This window comes from Paramisgurnus dabryanus, chromosome 13 (genome assembly GCF_030506205.2).
Source record: "Paramisgurnus dabryanus chromosome 13, PD_genome_1.1, whole genome shotgun sequence".
NCBI classification, from domain to species: Eukaryota; Metazoa; Chordata; class Actinopteri; order Cypriniformes; family Cobitidae; genus Paramisgurnus; species Paramisgurnus dabryanus.
Genome location: NC_133349.1, coordinates 2,772,067 through 2,797,399, shown reverse-complemented (window position 1 = coordinate 2,797,399; position 25,333 = coordinate 2,772,067). Strand labels below are relative to the sequence as shown.

General features: G+C 38.3%; 2 protein-coding genes across 2 annotated transcripts; both read right to left on the bottom strand.

The window, feature by feature from the left end:
- Nucleotides 1-1,252: 1,252 nt before the first annotated feature.
- vsig10l (V-set and immunoglobulin domain containing 10 like) lies at nt 1,253-16,257 on the bottom strand. Its single transcript, XM_065239914.2, has 11 exons — nt 15,755-16,257; nt 14,915-15,187; nt 14,037-14,303; nt 13,668-13,913; nt 11,608-11,886; nt 11,279-11,371; nt 10,978-11,175; nt 9,965-10,069; nt 2,103-2,143; nt 1,982-2,026; nt 1,253-1,861 (listed from the first exon to the last, which is right to left on the bottom strand). Exons 1-11 carry the CDS (start codon nt 16,173-16,175, stop codon nt 1,799-1,801), a joined length of 2,031 nt encoding a protein of 676 aa, XP_065095986.1. The 5' UTR covers nt 16,176-16,257; the 3' UTR covers nt 1,253-1,798.
- A 2,569-nt stretch (nt 16,258-18,826) lies between these two features.
- etfb (electron transfer flavoprotein subunit beta) lies at nt 18,827-24,916 on the bottom strand. Its single transcript, XM_065298937.1, has 7 exons — nt 24,789-24,916; nt 22,730-22,888; nt 22,181-22,339; nt 21,992-22,054; nt 20,979-21,137; nt 20,097-20,309; nt 18,827-19,365 (listed from the first exon to the last, which is right to left on the bottom strand). Exons 1-6 carry the CDS (start codon nt 24,840-24,842, stop codon nt 20,139-20,141), a joined length of 765 nt encoding a protein of 254 aa, XP_065155009.1. The 5' UTR covers nt 24,843-24,916; the 3' UTR covers nt 18,827-19,365; nt 20,097-20,138.
- Between the last annotated feature and the right edge of the window lie 417 nt (nt 24,917-25,333).

Sequence of the window (25,333 nt, the reverse complement as noted above, 5' to 3'; positions counted from 1 at the left end):
TCTGGTAATATAGGTTTCAGAAAAAAAATCTGTTTTAAAATCAGTATGGGACGAACATCTTTGGACAAAGACCTCGAATGCTGTTGACATTGATAAGGAAACACTTAATACAAAGACATTCTACAATTCATGAAAACAATTTCACTTCTAGTAATAATATAGGATAAAACATGTCAATTGCGGTCTTAGATTTTTGGACCTTCCCAAAAATAAAGATGCTTCACAATGCCATTTAGTAGAAGAACCATTTTTGGCTGAATTGTGTAAGAACCTCTAACATTAAAAGATCCTTTGGTTTCACAAAAGTTTCTGATAGATTCTTAAGATTTAAGTTCAAAATTTAAGAAATATATTTTTTAAATACCTTAATTGACTTAAAGGTTCTCATGACATTGTGCAGAACCTTTAAGCACATTTATTATATTTTTAAGACTATTAAGATATTTAAGAATAGTCAACACATGGTTTGATCACTATAAATAGTCTGAATCTAAATGGGCACCTTTAACCTGACAAACTTTAAAAGTCATCACAGGCTTGAATTAGTCAATGACCTCTCGGCTATGCATGATCAGTATGATTCTTACCTGGAGTCTTCAAGAAGATTAAACCTGCTTAAATGTGGACCTTCCCGACGGGAAAGAGCAAGAGAGAGAGAGAAAGTGAGAGTCCGCAGAGAGCGTAACGTCAAAGAGGACCCGCTAGGCCTAATTCCAAAAAGTTATGCTCTCTGCTTTTCTGTTGATGGTGGCAAAATCTATTAAAACAAAACCACTGAACAAATGCACTTGAGCTTGTCGGTGGTGGAGACACGTGACGGTCGCACACCGGCTCCACGGTCAGGGTTTGGAGGGGGAAGGGAGAATAAAATAAGACCATGGACTCTTTTTGTTGTTGTATTGGTCATTCTGGAAGCGTGGATGTGCCGAGGTTTGCATTACTGCTGCTGTCAATACAACATGCTGAAGCTCACACTTTCTTTCAGTCCTGGTGCACGGGGTCACATTTGGATTCAGTGTGTCATGGTTTGTGTCCATGCACACATAAAAGATTATTTTCTAATATTTCACATGTTGAATGCATGTAGTCGAACCCTTTTTAGCAGAACAGCATTATGTCGATGTGATAAAAAGACATTGGTTTAACTGCTTTTTCATTTATTTTAATGAAATACATAAAATACTATGCCTTATATTGTACAGAAGATGTCAAATGTATTACAGCAAAAGAAATTTGTAAAGTTGTAATGCAATAAAATAAATGTGGGTAGCACAGCTCAAATACCATTTCACAATAATCCAATAATATGTGATCCTGCCTATGAAAACCCAGCAAAGGTCATTTTTGTGTCATACAGTTTTTAATATAAAATCTTCCTACACAATGTAAGGAAACATTCAGTGAAAATAACCTTGATATCTTTAATATTGACTGAGTAAGATCATACATACATAGATCAAACTTTGATGCTCCAAATCCACTTTATAGTCTGTATTTCACAAACAGGATCAAAGACGAATATAATCAAACATCACCTATAAAAAGAAGAAAAAAACTCGTACATCTTTAAAAACAGGTAAACATTGACCTTTGTGAATTAACCAGACACAATTTTGTCAGTTACTTGGTTTCTGTAAAATCTTGCTTCATAAAGCATCATATTAACCATAAAATTTTGATCTGATCAATTGTAATTTTGTTGCATTGAGCAACATTTTTATTTTCTACTGCAATCTGGTTAGGACACTATGTGTCCAGCCCTAGTTCAATTACTGGATAAGATTAAGATCTCTTTGAATCACACAGTGGTGGCCATCCTCACACGAGCGTTCGCATAAGGTAATGCAGTCGACCGCTTGGGCTGATGTGGAAAACATGAGAAAGAAAGTCAATGAACACCAAAAAGCCTTTTGTGTTTGAAATAAGTCAAGAAAAGGTACTGTAACTGTTGGATTATGAAGTCAGGAGGTTTCTGTCTTACTTCTGGGAAATGATGGGGGTCAGTTAAAGCTGACTGACAGATGACCTACAGAAAAGAAGAAGAGCCTTTAGAAAAGATGAAGAAGCTGAGAAAATATACTGTAAGAAATCATTATTTTTACCTTCTCCACCGCTCCTGAGATGGCAAACTTGGGATTTCTGTCTATTACGAAAAATAATCATTGTGCAGAACTATTAGTGCTCATGCCATAACCAATATCAAGATTATAAAGTTGAAATATATAAGGAATAATTGACGACAGGCCGTTGAATTATAATAAAATAATGCACACCCAAGGTCGTGCCATTACACCGCGGTTGTGCATTATTTTCAAATAATTTAAAGGACCGGAGTCAATTATTTCGCTTATACCACGGTTACCAAAAATATTGCTCTGGTGCCTATTTTTAAGACATTTTAAAGGTTAGGTGTGCGGTTATTGAAAAATAATCAACACCCATGGAACATTTCTCAACCAATCAGAATAAAGCATTCAACAGACCAGTGGTATAAGTAAGGAATAATTGACGACGGGCCATTGAATTATAAGAAAATAATGCACACTCAAGGTGCAATGCGGCACGACGTGAAGCAGGTGTGGATTATTTTCAAATAATTTAAAGGACTGGAGTCAATTATTTCGCTTATACCACAGTTACCACAAATATTGCTCTGGTGCCTATTTTTAAGACTTTTGACAAGTTAGGTGTGCAGTTATCAGAAATTAATGCATACCCACTGAACATTTCTCAGCCAATCAGAATACAGCATTCAACAGACCAGTGGTATAAGTAAGGAATAATTAACAACGGGCCATTGAATTATAATAAAATAATGCACACCCAAGGTCGTGCCATTACACCGCGGTTGTGCATTATTTTCAAATAATTTAAAGGACCGGAGTCAATTATTTCGCTTATACCTGTGACGAGACTGACAGGTTAGGTTCCATTTGCAACTCTTTATTGATGTTTTCAAACAGCAAACAATAGTAAACAATGGGCAAATCCAAGTAATCATAAACATATAACAGACCAGGTTCGGGGCAGGCGGCAATCAATCATAAACGTTAATCAGTCCAAGATCGGGGCAGGCAGAAAGCAGTCGTAATCATAATCCAGTCCAAGTTCAGGGCAGGCGGCAAGAATCAATAAACCAAGAGACAGTCCAAAATAACACCAGGAAATCAAACACGGGTACACACAGGGAAAACGCTCAGAAATGCTGCTAGGGCAAACAAGACTTCGCAAAGTTCAGGTGGCAGAGTCCCAGGTTAAATAGACCCGCTGATACGCTACAGCTGATGTGTAATCAGCGGGTCACAGTGCATGATGGGGAATGTAGTCAGAACTCGGGTGAGTGAGAAGTACCGGGAGCGTTGACGCTGACATCCGTCACAGAGCCCCCCCCCCTGCGAGCGGCTCCAGACGCGGGAAGTGTTCTTTCGAGGACGACCTCGGGGACGAGGGGCAGGTTTGTCCGGGTGTAATCTGTGAAACTCATGAATGAGGTTGGGATCCAAGATGTTGTTTGCGTTTTCCCACGACCTCTCCTCGGGACCATACCCCTCCCAGTTGACGAGGTACTGCAGGTTGGAGCCCTGACGTCTGGAGCCCAGCAGCTCGCTGACCAGATAGGCCTCTTCACCGTCCACCATGATGGGAGGGGGCCCTGATCCTCCAGAATCTACAGCCGCTCCCGGGTCCTCGGCAGGTTTTAACAGGGAAACATGAAAAGTGGGAGAGATACGGTAATTAGGGGGGAGATCAAGACGGTAGGAGACAGGATTAACTTGTTTCACAATTTTAAAAGGACCAACATACCTGGGACTCAACTTTTTGCAGGGGAGACGAAGTTTCAGGTCTCTGGACGAGAGCCAAACCAATTGACCAGGTTCGTAGTGGGGTTCTGGGGTTCTATGGCGATCCGCTTTTTCTTTAACCTTTCTAATGGCTCGAGACAGATGAACATGAGCTTGTTGCCAGGCTTCCTGACTTCGGGTGAACCAAGTGTCAATGGCCGGGATGTCTGCGAGTTCCTCATCCCAGGGGAAGATGGGCGGTTGATATCCAAGGACACATTGGAAAGGCGTGAGACCCGTGGAGGTTTTCTTCAGGGAGTTCTGTGCATATTCCGCCCAAGGTAGGAAGCGACACCAGTCATGCTGATTCTTATGACAGTAAATTCTGAGAAACTTGGTTAATTCTTGATTAAGACGTTCAACTTGCCCATTGGATTGTGGATGATAACCGGATGTGAGACTGATGTTGATGTTTAATGCTTTGAAGAATGCTTTCCATACCTTGGACGTGAATTGTGGACCCCGGTCCGAAACGATGTCCTCAGGCAGACCATAATACCGGAACACACAATGAAGTAGCTGTTCGGCGGTTTCCATGGCGGATGGCAGCTTGGGCAGAGGGATAAAACGACATGCTTTAGAAAAACGATCTATGACAGAAAGTACCACTGTGTTACCATCAGACCTAGGCAGATCCGTCACGAAGTCCACAGCTATATGAGACCATGGTCTTTGGGGAATTACCAGGGGATGAAGAAGACCAGCTGGGTTCTGATGCGGAGTTTTGCTGGCTGCGCAGACGGTACAAGCATTAACCACAGCGCTGACATCAGGTAACATGGATTGCCACCAAAACTTATTCTTCAGCATAACCAATGTCGAGTTAATGCCCGGGTGTCCAGAGGAGAGAGATGTATGTACCCATTGAATGACCTGCTTCCTGTGAGAGGGAGGAACGTAAGTACGGTCTGCAGGGCATTCCGCTGGTGGTGGGTTAGCATTGTTGAGTTGGTTTATTTCTTGCATCACGTTCCACTGAACAGGAGCTACAATGAGGGAGGGTGGGATGATGGGCTCGGAACAAACAGGCTGGGGTGAAGAATCAAAAATACGTGACAGTGCATCTGCTTTGGTGTTCTTGGATCCAGGTAGGTATGTGATAGTGAAATGAAATCTTGTGAAAAACAGAGCCCACCTTGCCTGCCGGGTATTGAGACGTTTGGCAGATTGTAAATATTCCAGGTTGCGATGGTCCGTGAGAATCAGGAAAGGGTGTTTGGCGCCCTCTAGCCAATGCCGCCATTCTTCCAAGGCCGCCTTTATGGCCAAAAGCTCCCGGTTACCCACATCATAATTTCTCTCAGCAGGATTCAGTTTTCTAGAATAGAAAGCACAGGGGTAAACTTTGCCTGGGTTACCTTGCCTCTGTGATAACACAGCGCCCACTCCAGAATTCGAGGCATCCACCTCGACTATGAAAGGCTTCTCGGGATCTGGATGATGCAGTATAGGGGCTGAAGTAAAGCGAGTCTTAAGGTCACTGAAGGCAGCTTCGGCTTCCGGGTTCCATGAGAGCTTGTGATTAGACTTGTGCACAAGTGAAGTTAAAGGTGCAGCAACAATACTGAAATTCTTGATAAATCTTCGGTAAAAGTTAGCAAATCCCAGAAATCTTTGGAGTTCCTTAACCGTAGTTGGTTTAGGCCACTGTAGCACTGACTCCACCTTCTTCTCATCCATAGCCACCCCGTCTGGACTGATGATGTACCCCAGGAAGGACGTAGAGGACTGATGGAACTCACACTTTTCTGCTTTCACATAGAGTTGGTGTTCAATGAGGCGTTGGAGGACAGTTCTGACATGTACCACGTGTTGTTCTAGAGAATCAGAGTAAATTAGTATGTCATCAATGTAAACAATAACAAATCGGTTAAGCATGTCCCGGAGCACGTCATTAATAAAGGACTGGAACACGGATGGACTGTTACAAAGACCGAAGGGCATCACCAAATATTCGTAGTGACCATCACTGGTGGAGAAAGCTGTTTTCCATTCGTCCCCTTCCCGAATACGAATCAGGTTGTAAGCACTACGGAGGTCCAATTTGAAGTAGATCTTGGCGCTGCGTAGTTGCTCCAAAGCAGCAGGTACTAGAGGTAACGGATAGCGAAACTTCACCGTGATGTCATTCAGGCCAATACAGGGTCTTAGACTGCCATCTTTCTTGCCCACGAAGAAAAACCCTGCAGATGCTGGTGATGTAGAATGGCGTATGAAGCCCTTCTCAAGCTCCTCTGCGATGTATTTCTTCATGGCTTGTTGTTCAGGTTCGGATAGAGGAAAGATGCGCCCCCTAGGTGGTACTGTATCAGGTAACAATTCGATAGCACAATCACTGGCTCGATGAGGTGGTAATTGCGTGGCTTTGGTCTTGCTGAATGCAATAGCTAGGTCTGAATACTCGTGGGGAACATTATCAGGTAAACTGGGAACTGGTTTAATTTGTGATGTACACACAGAGAGATCAGGTGACTTACTCAGACAGGATTTCCTACATTCATCACTCCACTTCAGAATACTCTTTTCCTTCCAAGAAACGAGTGGGTTGTGTAGATGCAACCAGGGAAAGCCCAAAATAACTGGATTATGAGGAGATGAGATGACATAGAAGACAATCTCTTCTGTGTGGTCGTGTTCGGTAACAAGTGTGATGCTCTGTGTGATATGCGTGACGTGACCGGTGCCCAATGGTCGTCCGTCTAACGCTGCAATAGAAAGAGGGGGTACACAAGGGTTTACTGAGATTCCATGAGACTTCACTAAACCCGTGTCAATAAAGTTTCCCGCAGCCCCGGAATCAAGTAGTGCTTTGGTATTGAATTTACTTTGTTGCCATGACAATGAGACAGAAACTTCCATACATTCAAATGTAGCAGATGGTATAAATGCACTAACCCGACCTAGGCGTGTCTGAGCTGGTCGTGAGGGACAGACGGCAAGGACATGGCCAGCTTCACCAAAATACAGGCATAGACGTTGACGAAAACGGCGTTCTCTCTCATCCGCCGTGAGACGTGCTCTACCCACTTGCATGGGTTCACTCGTATCTGATGAGGGTACTGAATGAGTCGTGTGAGTCTCAAATACTCGGACTGGTCTGCGACTGCGTACTAAATTATCCACTCGTATGGACAGCTTGACGATTTCATCAAAACTCCTCCCTTCGTCACGGCAGGCTAACTCGGACTGTAACTCTTGACTTAGACCTTGGCGAAATAATGTCTTCAAGGTATCTTCAACCCAGTTGGTCTGTGCGGCGAGTGTGCGGAATGTCAGGGCGTATTCGGCCGCTGAGCGGCGCCCCTGTCTAAGGGTGAGTAGTTGTTCACCTGGGTCTCGACCTCCTGCTGGGTGTTCAAACACAGCTCGCATGGTGCTCTTAAACTCATCAAAGGTACATTGGTTAAAGTTGCCAGCTGCCCATAATGCCGTAGCCCACTCTAATGCTTTCCCAGTAAGCAAAGAACAAATCAACGAGATTTTACTAACCTCCGTATTGTAAATGTTGAGTTGCTGGGCGATGAAAAGCTCACACTGCATGAGAAAGCCTTTACATCGATCTGGGGTGCCATCAAACTTTTCAGGGAATGCCAGACGGGGTGTAACTGAAGCCAGGGGCGTGGCTCTGGGTTGAGGTGGCGGAGGCGTGGGAACTGGTGTAGCGGCGGTGTTAGCCGATGTAGCTAAGCTCTGCACAGAGCGAACTAATTGCTCCGTGAGAGATGTCAGTCGGACTAACTGATGTTGATGAGCCGCCAGGATGTTTGCTTGTGTGGACAGCTCGCCTGAAAGCTGTGCCACGGTTGCTGGAGCCTGTGGTGGCGAAGTCTTCTGTGACGAGACTGACAGGTTAGGTTCCATTTGCAACTCTTTATTGATGTTTTCAAACAGCAAACAATAGTAAACAATGGGCAAATCCAAGTAATCATAAACATATAACAGACCAGGTTCGGGGCAGGCGGCAATCAATCATAAACGTTAATCAGTCCAAGATCGGGGCAGGCAGAAAGCAGTCGTAATCGTAATCCAGTCCAAGTTCAGGGCAGGCGGCAAGAATCAATAAACCAAGAGACAGTCCAAAATAACACCAGGAAATCAAACACGGGTACACACAGGGAAAACGCTCAGAAATGCTGCTAGGGCAAACAAGACTTCGCAAAGTTCAGGTGGCAGAGTCCCAGGTTAAATAGACCCGCTGATACGCTACAGCTGATGTGTAATCAGCGGGTCACAGTGCATGATGGGGAATGTAGTCAGAACTCGGGTGAGTGAGAAGTACCGGGAGCGTTGACGCTGACATCCGTCACAATACCACGGTTACCAAAAATATTGCTCTGGTGCCTATTTTTAAGACATTTTAAAGGTTAGGTGTGCGGTTATTGAAAAATAATCAACACCCATGGAACATTTCTCAACCAATCAGAATAAAGCATTCAACAGACCAGTGGTATAACCCACATGGAAAGAACCTATATGTGGATATATGTGCATATATGAAACCTATATGCAGCTTATATGCACATATATGCTGCATATATACAGCATATATGCGCATATATGAAACATATATGCAGCTAATATGCACATATATGCAGCACATATACAGCATATATGCACATATATAATAATATATATGCACATATATGAAACCTATATGCAGCTACTATGCACATATATGCTGCACATATACAGCATATATGCCCATATATGATAATATATATGCTGCATATATGCAAAATTGAGGTGCATATATGTGCATATACAGGCCATAAATTATGTGAATTATTAAATAAAGTTATGATGTCTGCACATTTAAAACATTTACAAGATCTGTCTAGGACATGTATAACAATGGTTTAATTTAACAGCCACTGTTCAGTGTTATTTAACAGTGACAGTAGTGCAGATGGTAAAGTGAGTTGTTTAATGATCGGAAGGTTGGGTGTTCGAATCCCAGCAGTGGGGCGTGGGATTGCATTTTTTTTGTGATCGGAAGGTTGGAGGTTTGAATCCTGGCTCCTGCAGGTGCAGACTGTCATTGGTTGGACCTTTATTTATGTTTAATTTATTAGCAGCTACAGATTTTAATAATTTTACCAATATATAGGTTAACATATATGTGCATATATGTACATATATGTACATATAATATAGGAAAACGGCCAATTTTATATATGTCACATATATGTAAAACTTATATCAAAACCTATATTGAAACATATATGTTTATATATGTTTTTTCCATGTGGGAAGTAAGGAATAATTGACAACGGGCCATTGAATTATAAAAAAATTATGCACACTCAAGGTGCAATGCGGCACGACGTGAAGCAGGTGTGGATTATTTTCAAATAATTTAAAGGACTGGAGTCAATTATTTTGCTTATACCACAGTTACCACAAATATTGCTCTGGTGCCTATTTTTAAGACTTTTGACAAGTTAGGTGTGCAGTTATCAGAAATTAATGCATACCCACTGAACATTTCTCAGCCAATCAGAATACAGCAATCAACAGACCAGTGGTATAAGTAAGGAATAATTGACGACGGACCATTGAATTATAATAAAATAATGCACACCCAAGGTGCAATGCGGCACGACGTGAAGCAGGTGTGGATTATTTTCAAATAATTCAAAGGACCAGAGTCAATTATTCTTCTTATACCACGGTTACCACAAATATTGCTCTGGTGCCTATTTTTAAGATATTTGAAAAGTTAGGTGTGCGGTTATCGATAATTTGTTAAACTGTTCTCTGATATCTACATATTTGTGGCTTTATTAAGAGCAAAAATGTAAATTTTTAATGTGTTCCATTTATAAGCCTAGGATTTGCCCTAGGGTAAGTAAGTTACTGGCAAACAGCTGCATAACTACAGAAATTTTTTTACAGTGATGGTTTACTAAAACTTAGTTACTGGGTTGATCTTTTTCACATTTTCTAGGTTGATAGAAGCACTGGGAACCCAATTATAGCACTTAAACATGGAAAAAGTCAGATTTTCATGATATGTCCCCTTTAAAGGAATTTACATACTCAGCAATACAATACAACCACATTTATATTGCTCTTATTCACTATAATAGATGACTAATACATGCAGAGGGATCAAAACTTACCAGGTTTTCCACAGTAGATGAAACCCAAGACAACGAGGAGCAGAATAATACTGCAGGGGAGTCCAGCAGAAATACCAGCAATGGCAGCACCATTAAGACCTGTACCTTACAGATACACACATGAACATCAGTATATCTCAAAACTACTAAATCTTTTTGAGTATCTTAAAGGAAGTTCATCCAAAAATGATTTACTTATAAACATTTTATTAAGAACTACAGCCATAGAAATTTAGGTTTTGATCCGTTATGTATCCAAAGCTTAAATAAATACATGATGTTAGCTAACTGCATATGTATTATATTAGATTTGTAGGGGTTAGCGGGCACAAACTAACACAGGGTTAATTGTAACACGGCTACTTTACATATTTCTACAAGGCCGAGCAATCTGTGCTTTTGGTCTTTTTCTCTTACTGTCAGTAGATCAAAAGTTTTGATGTGTTTTGGTTAAGATATTGAACAAAGAGTGTACATGCAAATAAACTTCTTCATGTTATGTTTATTTCTGAGTTGGGTGTGTAAGAGTAATTTTATTGAATTATTTGCTAATACAATGAACCCCACCTATGGGGTAAGTTGTCACGTTTGCACTCCTTTCACTTGATGTACACACTCTGTGTAATTGTATGATAACGATAGGTCCCACAAACAAACTTTTTTCATTTGTAGCAGAGATGTGTGTGTTCAAAAAGCGTTACTTTGTGTCCCGCTCTCCCCTACATTTCTGGAATATGAAGAAAACACATTTCATGTAAAGCACCTTTCAAAGTATTGTGAGAAGAACTGAATTGAATACGATTATCTACAGCATCATAAATAAGACTTTATTTTTGTTTGACCATTTCAGTAAAACGCCACCTACAAAACAGGGTGTTTGTTTCGAAACAATCACTTTGTGATTAATTAAAGAAAAGCTGTACGGTTTGGTACAATGTAAGAGAATTATTACAAAAATCTTGTTTGGGTGATCTGATGCTTTAAAGCTTATTCAGATTTGTAAGCAATGGCACCTGGTTGAACCCGGTGTAGCTCTGATTGTTCCCCTGTGGTTTTTCCTGCTTCAGGAATGATCCTGAAGATATAAGCAGATTCCGGATCAAGTCCAGAGATATTTGTAGTCCTGGCGAAGCTCGGCATCATTCGAATAGTGCGAAACTCTGATCGGGAAGAGCCAGCGAGGTCTGGGCCTTTCATCTGGATATCAAAACCTTTAAATGTACAATTAACTTTGTAATTTGAGCAAAAAAATCCACCTGTTATATATTATAATAAATCACGTTAAATTACCCAAGTTTATTTGGATATATGTACCTGTAATGACAGAAGTGGGAGGAACATCCCATTTTAAAATCACTTCTGTTCGATTTTCACTCAGAAAAATACTGGAATCTAAAATCTGAGGGCCTAAAATAATGAAGAAAGAAATAATAAATAAGTAGGAGATGTTAATAAAACATAAAACATCTTTGTCATTCAGAGCTTATAGTAAGCTTATGATCTGGCCCTGTGAACTAAAACATTTGAAATGTTTTTGAGCTCCATGTTCACATTAAGGACCGTGTAAACTGTATTCTTATATGATCAGTTTCTCCTTAAAATCAATTGCTAATAAATACACAAGCATGTGTCACAATTCATACTGAGCAGTGTGGCATTGGAGGTTATATTGCCGAGTGGATTGATGGCTATGCAGGTGTATGTGTCGAGGTCTGCAGAACTGGCATTAAAATCATTGATGAACAGTTGAGTTGTGTTAATACTGATCTGGTATTTGAACCCATTTTCCAGTCTGTGTCCATTTTTGAGCCAGTACACGATGGCTTTGGGCAAAGCCTCTGTATTGCAGTGGATCACAACAGTTGTCCGTTCATCTTGGCTGATGTTGGTGAAAATTACTGGTAGAAAATAAACAGGACCACCTGCACATAATCACATTAATGATATAAATATATAATGTCATTGTAAACATTTAAATATATGCCTTAAATAAAAAAAGGAGGATTATGAAAAGTATTTCAGTACAGTGTTTAAAAACGTTTAAATGGTTGTGTATTCTAACCAGTGTTCGAATTGAGGGGGGCTGGAGTGGTCCCAGACCTCCTATAAGCATTGAGGGACCCCAGCATAAAAATATTAATTAGGGGGTCCCCTGGTTTTTATTCAAATTAAACATGAATTAAAATAAACCAATCCAAAAGATTTCGGTCTGAAATAAATGTAAACTCTCAAGGGTGCCTCATGCTGTTTTCTGGAGGAATTGTTAGACTGATAAGATTTAGGATTGGGTTGGGGGCTTTTAAAAATTTTAGGGATAGAAATGGTTAGGATTTGAGTTAAGGGTATTTTTATTTTTTTAAATGTTGATCAGGATCACGGCGACCCTAAAAAGATGGCCGTGGGGTGGGGCTAGGGGCAGTTTACTAGATTTTGGAACAGAGCCAATGAAAGGTAAGACAAATACATGAATTTATAAATATCTATAACAATATTTAAAGTATAAATACTAAACAATACAACATATTAAAATGCACCTATTTCATTGCTAAATGCAGTTCTAAACGTAGGTTCGGGAGGAGCCTAAACATTCAGGCCTGTCAATCATCATCATCATCATGGGCGTATATAAGGCAGCCTTTAGGCCTTCCTGTCCAGCTGCTTTCTTTTCCGACATCCCTCCTCCTCCCCATCTCCTCCTTCACTCTCTCCTTCACTCTCTCCTTCTTCCTCTTTGCAGTTCCGTTGCGGGGGGTTGAACTTGTGGCTCGAGCCCCAGCCTCAGGTTCGCTCTCTCTGAAGGTTCAGAGCTCAGGTACAGAGCTCCCTTCGAGGACAGCAAGCCAAGTTTGTTTACCATTAATCATTAAGACCTGAATGCGCAGGCGAACTAGTGAAACAACGTTATTTTTTGTTTTTGGTATAATACAATGTATTAGTGTGGTTAATAGTTAAAAAACACATTATTTTCCACATACCGTACATTTTTGTAGCTCCACATATCCCTGCCTTCCTCAAATGCATTGATTTTGTACAAAACTCATCGATTTAAAAAACGCTGTTTTTGATTGGCCAGCTAATCTGTACGCTGTGATTGGCCTGAATACCTTTGACGTCAGCCGGAAATGTGACGCTCCTTACCATGTTTGAAAGATTCGCTCACAATACAATGCTAACAGGAGTTAAATTACAGGCTGTGAGTCAAAGCGGGAGGTATTATGATAATGTCGGTCTTTACATCACCAATCCATGGAAGTAAACTGTTGCCTACAATCTGTGTGTTTGTTGAAGTCCAAGAAATGAGATTTACGTTGGAGACAATAACTCGAGTCATCATTTACTTTGGGTTTTGTACCTTTTGCATATCGATAACGTACTAATACACACTTACACACCAAAGGAAATTTAAAATAGTGTATCGGACAATAGGAGCTATTTAAGAAAAACTAAATTACTTAATAGTTTTATAAACAAAAGTTATAAAAGGAATCTTTACAGCAATGCCATAGAAACCTTTTAAAGGTGTATTGTGTAACTTTTAGAAATATCTCTTGCAAAATAATATACAAAACTATATTATCAGTGCATAAAGACCTTACATAATGAACTGTATTGTTTTTAATTTTTTTAGGAAAGTTGAAGCTTCTTATGGATTCATACACAACCTTAACTTTTAAGAGTGTAAAAGTAATAGATTATAACCTACGTGCAATGACACGGCACTGTGTCTGAATCAGAGGATGTTCGGCCTTACAGATGATCTCCTTTCCATTTAATCTTTGGATGTCACTTGGAGTTAAATTGAAATTTCCCACCCCACTCTCATTCGCATTCAGGCCGGGGAAAGACAACAGTGCTTCTGGAGCGCCACCTGGCCACAGACAGAAGAACTGAAGCCCTCTGGTTTCACTTACGGCCTTTACTGAACACAATGGCTCACCGCGGGGAATCTCTGGTACAACATAAAGAGAGAGAGAGTAAATAATGTCTGAATGTTGTAACAAAGATACACACACAATTTACATCACAAAGAATATTCACATGCACAACATCCTAACCTGCTGGTCGTTCTTACCATAGATATCTATAGTGAGGTTTCTCCTCAGCTGTCCCTTAGTCCTTGGATTAATCAACACACAGGTGTAAACACCACTTTGATGTGTTTTAACGTCGGTGAGGTTGACGGATCCTCCTGGAGACCCTTGAATGAAGCTGCCATTGAAAAACCATGTGGCAGAGGGGGGCGGCAGACCCTCAGCCTTACATGAGAGGAACAGAGAATCTCCAGAAACAAAGACTGCTTTTGTGGGACTCACCTTGAGAACTGGCATATCTGGTCCATCTAAGGACAACCGGGGAAGAAAAAGAAAGAAACGGCTTATTGTTGAGCGGAAACAAAAACCTTTTGATCGCTTAGCATCAAAAAAACATAAGATTTGTATAAAAGTTAACAAATGATGTGCAATTATTAGGCATAAACAATATTGAGGGAACTGACATTGCAATATTTAGTTTTCTGCAATGTATATTGTGGTATGTGAAATATTGGAATTAAATACTGCCTTGCATCTTTTGTAGCTCTGCCAAGTTACTAAAGGAAAATAGTTGCATGATGGTTTATCATACCTCAAGCGAACAGATCGTGTCTTTTGTGGCAAATGCATCCAAAATTCCTTCTACATGTAATGTAATGTGACTACTGCATCATTACTCATTAGCTAGTAATGAGTATTTATAGCATTATTATTATTTTTTATTATAGCAACACCCAGCCGACCGCAGTGCTGCCATGCTAAGGGTGTTTGGCACAGTGTTGCTATCCAGTTACAAAGGTTGATTTGTATCTTGTTATTATGAGAGTATGTACTGTATAAGGTGGTGGTCCAATTTTTAAACGTGCTTTCCAACATTAATGTTTCATTCAACTTATAAGTTACAAAATGTAATACATACACAGCACTGTTATCGTCCTATGCTGTGTCTCAAAGCTGAATGGGTTTGTAAGGACTACAGCGTAGCGGCCCGTGTCATTTCTTCTAGGCTGGTTTATTGTTAGGTTTTTCCCGTCGATGGAATAATGGGATCCATTTTCCAGCTGGACTCCATTAAAGAGCCACTGCACCTCCCTGGCCTCCCCTTGCATTGTGTTGTAATAGAAGGTGAATACACGGACACCTTCAATGGCCTCATCTGGATCCGTGCGCAGGGACACATTTTTGAGGATATCTGTTGAATAAGAAGCCAGTGAATCAGGTTTGAGTCAGGTCATTACAGCTTGAACAGATTCAGGAAAATGAATCAAACTTTGTAGCTGATATTAAGTCGAAATATTGTGCTTTAAAGAGACAGTTCACAAAAAAAAAAAAATTCTGGCATTATTTACTCATCCAATGTCTGCAGAACCAAAGGAAGATATTTTGAAGAATGCTTGTAACCAAGCAGATCTGGGGCACCATTGACTTCTACTATAGAAGTCAATGGTGCCCCAGATCTAATTAGTTATTTTTGAATTTTTTAAACAAATGTGTTTTCAGCAGAACAAAGACATGTCTACAGGTTTGGAACAACTTGAGAATAAGTAAATAATGACAGAATTTTCATTTTTAGATGAACTGTCCTTTTAAAACCTTAGAGAAGGAATAACAATCTCAAGATTGTTCAAAAATTAACACAAAATTCATAACTTAATGTATATTTATTATATTTGCCAGCATAGTCATAGCCTATTGAATATTTTATATACTGGACATAAGACACACATTTGTGAAGTGTCTAGAGGTTCTCCATACTCACCATAAACAAAAAGATAAAATGTAGTGCTCACTCTCATCGCTCCAATTCTAGTCATTTCCACGGTGTATGTTCCATTATAAATGTGTGACACTTTTCGGAGGGTGAGCGATCCATTCTGTTCCACTTTAAAGATGCTGGAGTGGTCTGAAGAAACATCTGGAGAGGAGTCATCACTTATGGTCCATATTACAACAGGAAGACCTTCCATGAACCATGTGACCACAGGATGAGAGGCTCCAGTATGAGATACAGCAAGCGTCACATCACTGCCCACCAGAGCATCCACTGACACGGGCTCAATCGGGGAGATGCTCTGATCACACACATAACCTTTATGATAGGAGTGAAAAAACAAATAATGAAGTATATATTTCCACTTGTAAGCGACCATGCAAAACTCACTATCATGATGTGTTGCCATGTGGTTGCTAAGGTGTTTTGTGTTCCCCAAATCTATTTTGATCTTTAGATATTGACCTTCAAAGTCTATGGGATTTAATGTATTTTTTCTTATCAACCAAGTTAAAACTTTAAGAGTATTGAACCTCTCCATTTTTTTTTGAAAGTGACTTACAGCATCATAAAAATTACTGTAGTCGAGACGTGGCTTGTTCAAACAAATGGAGCGACTTTACGTTTTTGTTTATTTAAGTGCTTATTTAACCCTTATTTTGTTTTAACCTAAATAATTAAGTACACTTAACCTAAACCGGGAAAAACTTCCTCCATTACTCAAGTGTTTTAGTTTAATACATGAATTGCGTGATTTCTCTAATTCAACAAGAAATTTTGAGTTGAATCAATTTATTTTAGCTAATTTAAGATTTAATTGAAAAATTGTACACATCGTGCATTGCAGCATGCATAAAATAACTGCTACAGTTATAGGAGTGTTGTTTTTGTTGTCTTTATTTATACTAAACTAAACTATTGATTTTTTCTAGTGTTGAGGTCTCTGTGTTAAAATCCTTTGCTTTACTTGATGTTACCTTAGCTTTGCAGAGTTCTCTAATGAGGCAGTTTCCCAGACTAGGTCTTAGTTATATTAGAACACAAGTTCTTAAATAAACAAACTATAATAAAAATTTTAATTGAGGTATGTTACATTACTGCAAATAAGCATTGTACGTATAGTACATTTCAAGCAAATCCAAACTATAGGAGAGGAGAATAAATGTCAAGACCCTGAGCATCAGTTATAAATGCATGAAACAACAACATGTTAAACATCAGTCATAAATCTTGTTGTGATCTGGGTCTATCTTGTTATGCTTTTGTCCTAAAAAGTGTTTGTAAAATCAAAATACTTTCTTTATGTGGCCTACTTAACTGCAACATGTAGTATTTTTTCAACATCACAGAGGAAAAATAGCAGGCGGATGAAACTGTATAGGCTATATTAAAAAGGTAAAATTCATTTTTTTTATACAAGGATCACATTGAATCACATTAAAAAGCATTTCCATTGTCAAAGATGTGTTTGTAAAGTGTTCAACTTCAACATGTTTTCTAGTTATGTTTCAGTCTTTAGAGATTATTTAATCTCAATAAAATACACAGCGTGAAATTACAATGACCCTTAAAACATTTTAAGCCATGAGAGTTTTTTTCTCACCTGTGATAAAGAAGAGGAAAACATTCAGCGCAAAAAGCGTCCGCATATCGACCAAAGCCAAATGCCAAACGAGTCTTGTAAGTCACCGTTTAAGTTTAAATGATGATTTAGGTGAAGTTATGTTACAGCACTGCATCTCCACAGGTGTGAAGTCCTTGACCGTAGGCTAGCGGAGAAATGTTTCTAAACCACGCCCCCAGTCGCACAGGTGCGCAAAAATCATCCAATCGGAGGATAAATCATAAACATTAACGTCCATTCTTTTCATGAATACTACAAAATAAATGAATCGTAAACTAAAAATTGTAACCTACCTAAAAGATAGAATAATGGAAGTAGAAGGGCAATGAAATTAAATTGTTTTTATGGATGGTCGGGACCTCTAGTTGGTCTGTCACAAAGGGTTCAAGTTAAATGAAATCGTATAATTGTTTTAAATATTTAATTTGCGCTTATTTCAGGTTTCTTGGTGTTTAATTCAGATGTAAATTATTATCCAATTGGCTAGCCGCTGCGTTGACACGTGTCAGCTGTTACTTTACCGAGTGCGCGGACGTGTTTGATGACTGGAAAAAATGTAAATAAAAAAAATTAAATGAAAGCTTTTTGAATAGTGACTGCAATTATTTCAATGAGCACAACATAACGATTATATTTCTTTAAAGAATAAAATCATTCAGAAATCTGAACACGCGCCCCCTGGAGAAAATCTAATGTTATTGCTACTATACTCAGTTGCAATGGCAAATAACCTTGATTTACTTAAATCATTTATTATTAAAATATAGTAAAAAAAAAAATTTGGGGGACTTTTTCTTAGCAAAAGGTACAATTAATTGATATTGGTTAGGTTATTCATGTAGTCAAGCCTACAACTATTTGCTGGAATGCACAATTTGCAGAAAAATTAAATCACTGATATCAAAATTAAATGAATGATCAGATAATTTTTCAGCAACCAGACACTCAAAAAGTCAAACAAACTGACAGATACACCTGATATATTTATTTGGCCTACATGATCTTGTATTATCCCAGCTTTCTCTGTGTTTACCAGTAGACTAAACTGGTGGTACAGGACTCTGATCTCCCCTATATGTTTTCACATCATGTTCCCAACAGCTCAAATGTTGCCCATCTCATTACCCATGCATCCTCCTTATAATGTGACCCTGCTTTGAATCTAGCTTTGAGAATAAATTGAGCATCAAATAATTGATTTTGCACTTAATTCAATCTTTGACATGACCTTACTCAGTCAATATTAAATATATCAAGGTTATATTTTCACATAATGTTATTCTTATTATCTGGGAATCTGGGATGATTTTATGAAAACAATAAAAATGACTTTAACCGGATTTTCACAAACTGGGTCACAGATATCAGCAAATCCAAATCAGCTTACGGCACCTTTACGGTCTGCTTTTCAAAGCAAAACAATGAGATAAAATATATGCATATGAAAAAACTACATATTTTTATTGTCATTGAATGATACTGTACAATCAAAACACATCCAGAGGCGCTTGTGGTTTTTAATCAGATTTACAGTTTCTATGCTGAGAGACGCTGTTCGGTTAAAAATTATGCTTAGCTTTAAACAACAATATAACCTGATGAGAGTCACAAAACCATGTGACTTATTCATGCTGCTATGAATGTTTATTACACAACAAATCACAGCAATACAGATAAAGTCCGTTCGGATCGACACCCAATCATATTTATACAATGAAACATTAACTTATTAGTGCATTCAAAAGTACAGGAACAAATATTTTGCCTCTTTGCTACAATATTTATGGACTTGTGATGGTGATCCCATCGCTGGAGTGGATGGACTTTTAAAGGAACAGCGTCTCCCAGCATTCACACACTAACACAAAGAAGATTAAAACACAAGAGAGCTGATACTACGTAGTAAACTACGGATTCATGATGGGGCCGACACCAACTTTACTGGCCGCAATGTCTGAGAGAAGTTGGATTTGACCTGCAGATGGTAAAGAGAAAGAGACAAAAAATATATATAATTGAAAAGAATGCAGTTAATATGTACATACAGAAAGAGTAAAAACAATATATAAATACTGTTGCAATATTCCTAATAAATTAATATTTAATAATATAAAAGGACAGCCTTAATTCTGTCTAATGGTTCGTTCACACCAGACGCAAAAGAAGCGTTAAGCGTGAGTGATTTACACGTTAAGTCAATGCAAAGATGCGATAGACATCCTGCGACGTGTTTGCGCGAATTAAGTGTTTCGAGCGTTTAACACGCATAACCTGCAATTTGCCAGTAAAAAAATCTGAAATTTGGTGAATATTCTTGGTGCGTTAACCAATCAGGAGCTTGCTTTAGTAGTGACATGATTACGACGTAGCAAGCAGAGGCAGAAATACGAAAACAACAATAATCAAAATCATCGTCGCTGTTATCAGAAACACCTAGAGCTGTACATCACGTGCGAACGCCGCACACGTCACGCACGAACGCCGAACACGTCAAACGTTCAACAACGCGCAAATAATGCTTTTTTGCTTCATTCACGGCTGGTATGAACACACAGTAACATTTAGACAGTTGTTTAGAATTCAATAGATGGTGAAGAAATGTTTGATGTTTGAAAGTTACAGCATAATTTTATAATGTGACAATCTTTAATTTCAGTAGATAAATAAACAGTTTAATTTCTCACATCATGACCCCTTTATTTTTACCTTCATTGGTGTTCTGCTCTGCCCTTCCTGTATCTGCCTCCTTTATATTCTTCCCGCCTCTCTCAGTTTGCTAACCAGATCATCCACAGTTTCCACTTTGACTCCAGCTAGTCTCTGTGCAGGTTCCTCAACCTTTAGCACCTCCAACCGTGAGCTCACATCCACTCCCAGGTCTCCAGGCTTCACGTTTGCAATCTTTTTCTTTTTAGCTTTCTGCAGATGCACAAGACGACAACTATCCATATACTTCATGTCATTTTTATTATTTATATTTAAATACACAAGTTATTTGTATTATCACTCTTTCTTTCTATGATGAGAGTCAAGTTTAATAATAAAGAATAAAACTAAATACATTGAAGATTAGTTTTTTTTTTCTAAAAACTAAAACTATACTTGGATTGACTTGGTAGAAAACTTTTTCGAAATGAAAACAAGATTATCAAAGAAGTAGAAGTTATACAGCCCATTACGACAGGTTCAATAAAAAGTGGAACATTTAGGAAAGTTTTTAGTCTCCTATCCAACAGCCTGTGTAAATTACTTGACCCGGTGGTACTCAATAGGGAATATTTTTTTCAATATTATCATTTATACCATTTCATTACAGTACATCTGTAAGACTGTATTATTTATATAAATGTTTAAATATGTGCCAGCGTGATGAGGAAGGTTATCCTTAGGTGAGTTTTGGTGTCTTTTAAGGTTTCTTCTTTATCTACTTTAAAAAAAGTTTTTTCTTGCCACTGTGACCTTTGATGTTTAGTAGAAATCTTATGAGATAATTATCTTTGTAAAACTTTTTTGAAACAATATATATTATTTCACACGTTATGTACCACAGACATTCAGTGTGATAAACAGTGTGATCTGTCACCGTACCATGATATTGGGCAGTGTGGCGTATCTGGGTGTGTTGAGACGGAGGTCAGCGGTTATCACAGCCGGCATTTTAATCTTGATGGTCTCCAGTCCACCATCAATTTCTCTCACCACTTTAATATTCTCTCCATCTATGGTCACCTCAGATGCAAATGTTCCCTTAAAAAAAATAAAAATAAAAACTAATTTGTTTAAGAGCTGTTTATATGCTCTTTTTAAATTACCAAAAGGAGGACATTCAATGAATATTTTTACAGATGTAAAAAAAGACATTATCTGGTAATCATTTTATAAAATCAATAAGGCCATATCATAAATATAGTCACTGCTGAAGGTGTTGGACTAAGTTCATTGCTGGTGGTTTTAATAAACAAATAATAAGTGTGAAATACTTTAATATGTAAACATAATTCTTGATTAGGTCTTTAAATAACATAACATTTCTAGATTAGGCAACATGTGCTTACTACACAATTAAAGTACGTAGGCGACATGCACAGTCTTACTCCGAATATGCTTAATAAACTGATAACACTGAAGGTCATGTAAACACGTCAAACTTTTCTTTTTTTCAGGGAAAGGTCATAAACGGCTAAAGCAAAATGTGATTGGCACAGGTACGCCAAATACCCCGATTTCGAAGTCACAATTAAGTAATACATAAAGTCTGCTTTCTACTCATGCAATTGATGGGGAAACTGCTAAATTAAAAACTGACAGATTACCAACAGCTTTCTGAACAACTATGCAGACAATAGTCATTGGATTCATTTAAACCTGACAAATCTCCAAATTGTTTTATTCATTTGCATGTAAATGCATGATACAGATTTCTAAAATAAGCTAATTGATTACAGATATCTGATTATTTTACGCATGCAAATGCACTTAATGACAAAATCATGTCTGACAATAAGTAAAATACCTTTTGACTCAACAACAGAACAACATTTGCCCAAATACTACATGGGTACATTTTCTAAAGATAGAGGTAATAAAAAGAGATAACTGACCTGGGGCCAGTCCAACAGTGATGCTGTCATCTGACCGGTTTGATTGCAATCATCATCTATAGCCTGAAAGAACATTGTTGTTACCATGACATTACCAAATAAATTAAGCTTATACGCAAATCATTTTTAAAATATGAATTCAGTCCTAGTTATAATCTGGTTAAATATGAAACAGGATTTATAAGTTACCTGTTTACCCAGTATAATTAAATTGGCCTCCTCTTTCTTAGCAAGTGCAGCCAGAATCTTGGAGACCTGCAGAGGACCGAGCGATTCGTAGTCTTTTCCAGAAACTTCCACGTGTATGCCACGGTCAGCCCCCATGGCCAGAGCGGTCCGGATCGTCTCCTACAATACATTTAGTACTGAAATACTACCAATTACAGATTAACTATTATTTAGGGATGATCCGATCAAGATTTTTGCAGCTGAAACAGAGTACAGACTTTGTGTCATCATGTTCAGCCGATACCAATGCCCGATACTGATTCTTCAAGCTAATATGTCTCAAATTGCACAAAAACATCAGTTCGTCATTTAATGCGATACCGATTTGTTGCTGATCGATCGGAGCATCTCTATTATTCAGGGGTAGTACATTTTGAACCAGTCACCAATATCAAACAGGAAACTACAAACAATCCAAATTAAAAAGAGACTACATAAATACATTGTGGAAAAGAGTCACAAAACTGTGAAAATTTTACACTGTACATCAAATGTTTTTTTTTTCCGAACCTGAACTTGCTGAGGGCCACAGCTGACAGCCACAACTTCCTTGACAAGCTTCTTCTCCTTGAGTTTGACCGCCTCTTCCACTGCAATCTCACAGAAGGGATTCATGGAATGCTTGACGCCATCCGTGACGACTCCAGTGTGGTCTGGCTTGACTCGGATCTAAGGGCAAAATAACAGCAATCACATTTATGAGAAAATAATCTTGTTTAACAACATAGCTGGATCAACATGGTGACTTTGCTAATACAGAGCAAGCAGATGATAACAGTCCATTTCTAAATGAGAGAGTACATGTTTAACCTCAGATCTGTATCCATAGTATGCAATTCAATACCTGAATCAATACTGCTATGCAAAAGATTTTTTACATCACAGCTGAAGTTTATTGATTACAAATGATAACAAACAAAAGCCTATAAACTGTCATTATGTACTGATAACCAGACATCAATGTGTGCGCATGTGTGGAAATCATTATCACACCTATAGTATAGTTTCACAACTTTTTTTTCCACTGGCGTACCTCTGTCTGTACCTACAAAATCCTTCTGTGTCAACCCATCTCTGAACTCACTCTGAATGTGCTTTGACGGGCAACTCGCAGACTCCTTAGACTTTAGTCAAATGAAGAATGCTATATTAATATAATGTATAGCAAAAGATTATATATAGTAGAGTAATATTTGAAACCGTGCAAGAATTTGCACAAAGTATATCCAGTATATGTGAATTATCAGTCTGTGAAACCCAGTTTTTATAATGTACGGTTTTCTAAATAAAATTGCCCTACGTAATGTAAAGAAAATTCTGTGAAAAAAAACTTGATATCTTTAATGTTGAGCAAGTAAGGTCATGTAAAGCATTGAAATCAATGAGTGAAATCAAATGTTGATGCTTCAAATCTCCAAATTATGAGATCTTAGTCTGACTTTTACAGACAGAGTCAGAAATTTAACAAAACAGAATTTTTAATAAAAGTCTCGCTTATTAAAGACAAGGGTGTGTGTAAAGTGACTCGTATTACTTTGGAATCTTGAAGAGTTGTTTTCAATTAATTTCTATGAAAGCCGAGCATCACACTCCTGAGGTGGATTGTGGGATTGATGGAGGTTTGAGATAAAGCGTTAACAGTTACATGCATTACACAGTGAGCTGAATTTTTTTCCACTGCGGTCAAATTGTGGGTAATTAATTATATAATTGCAGGTACATTTGGTATGCAAAGTCATTATTATTTTTAAATAGCTATTTTTTTACTCATTTACTTAATTGTATTCATGGATCACAAGATGTTACAGGCCGTAACAGCATATTTGATCTTGTATATTGCTAAAAATCATTATTTCTTTTTTAATTATAGTCAATGTCAATTGTTACGTTCAACTCTGTTAACAAGGCAGAGTAACAGTGTTGACAGTATGTAACAGAACTGACAGTCACTTTGTGTATTTGTAAGACATGCACTTTGTTATTGCTTAAAGTCTCTACAATTTCAAAAAGTTTATAAATACAAATATACCTCTAAAAATAAAAGTAAATAAGGTGATTATGTTCAGAAATAAACAGTACTGTATGCCACTGTTGCAGTCACCATTTTAGGAAAAAATATATAGATTTAATTACACAATGGCACTTGTTTTTCAACGTCAATATTTTGTACATGGACATTTAAGATAAATATGTTATACCCTGAAAGGTTAATATGTTGTTTAAACTCATTTCAAATACCCACATAACGTTACATGATGTATGTTTACTAAAATACAACTGGTCAGGTAGGTTAGGTGAGTTCAGACGAGATCCTGAGACTGAAACGACAGCTCATTGCTCAACTTGAATAACTATAACACAAACTGTGGTTACAGATAAACCCGTTTATAATAAGTAACAATTATCCATATATAACATTGACCTTGATCAGTTCTAACCTCATTCAATAGCACAACAATGCTAAAGTCAGCTCGCGTCGATAACATAACCCGTATAAAGTAGCGCAGACTCCTATTTTTTAATAAACAAACAAGTACGTTTGCAACGATATTAAAAGATTTTCGTGTACCTTGACAGCATAGTCAATGACCCGTTTAACTCCGACCAGAACTCGTGTGCTCATCTTGTACGCTCAACCGTCCGGTCTACCGCGGGAACTAATGAGCTTCAGGACGGGGTTCAAAACGGAAAGTTAATACTGTTGCACTCTTGTGGGCGGGCTATTGGGCGCACGCCCATTCTCTGAACCAATAGAATTCTTTAGATCAGCGAGCTGCCAATCAAATGCCGAGTTGTGGCCAATCAATGAGTACGAGTGCTCTTAAAACAGCGCTCTGACTAAAGTTAAGCGAAAAGTCGTTCCTTTGATAAGTAGGTTAAAGGTCGTGTGAATTTTGTAACTGAAATCAAAGCGCATTATGCGACAAAACACATCCGAGCGATTTCATAAGTTCACAGATTACATTTGCACGCTTTATAGTATTGAAAAACGGGGGTTTCCGTCTGTTTATGAAAGTACTAATTCATCTTGCTCATGATTAAGCGTGGCACAATGTGCAATATTAATATTAAATTATTTTTGTAATGTTCATGTGAGCCGCTAACAATTAAACT

Bases quoted from the DNA above. Each gene is read 5' to 3' on its own strand.
- etfb (XM_065298937.1), bottom strand. From the start codon at position 24,842: ATGAGCACACGAGTTCTGGTCGGAGTTAAACGGGTCATTGACTATGCT. The intron at 22,055-22,180 runs GTAACTTATAAA...ATGTTCTTTCAG, and splicing joins TAATTATACTGGGTAAACAG to GCTATAGATGATGATTGCAA. The intron at 20,310-20,978 runs GTACGGTGACAG...GTGCATCTGCAG, and splicing joins CCACACTGCCCAATATCATG to AAAGCTAAAAAGAAAAAGAT.
- vsig10l (XM_065239914.2), bottom strand. From the start codon at position 16,175: ATGGCAACACATCATGATAGTGAGTTTTGCATGGTCGCTTACAAGTGG. The intron at 14,304-14,914 runs GTATGTATTACA...GGTTGTCCTTAG, and splicing joins TAGGACGATAACAGTGCTGT to ATGGACCAGATATGCCAGTT. The intron at 11,372-11,607 runs GTATGAATTGTG...TCATTATTTTAG, and splicing joins CTCCAATGCCACACTGCTCA to GCCCTCAGATTTTAGATTCC.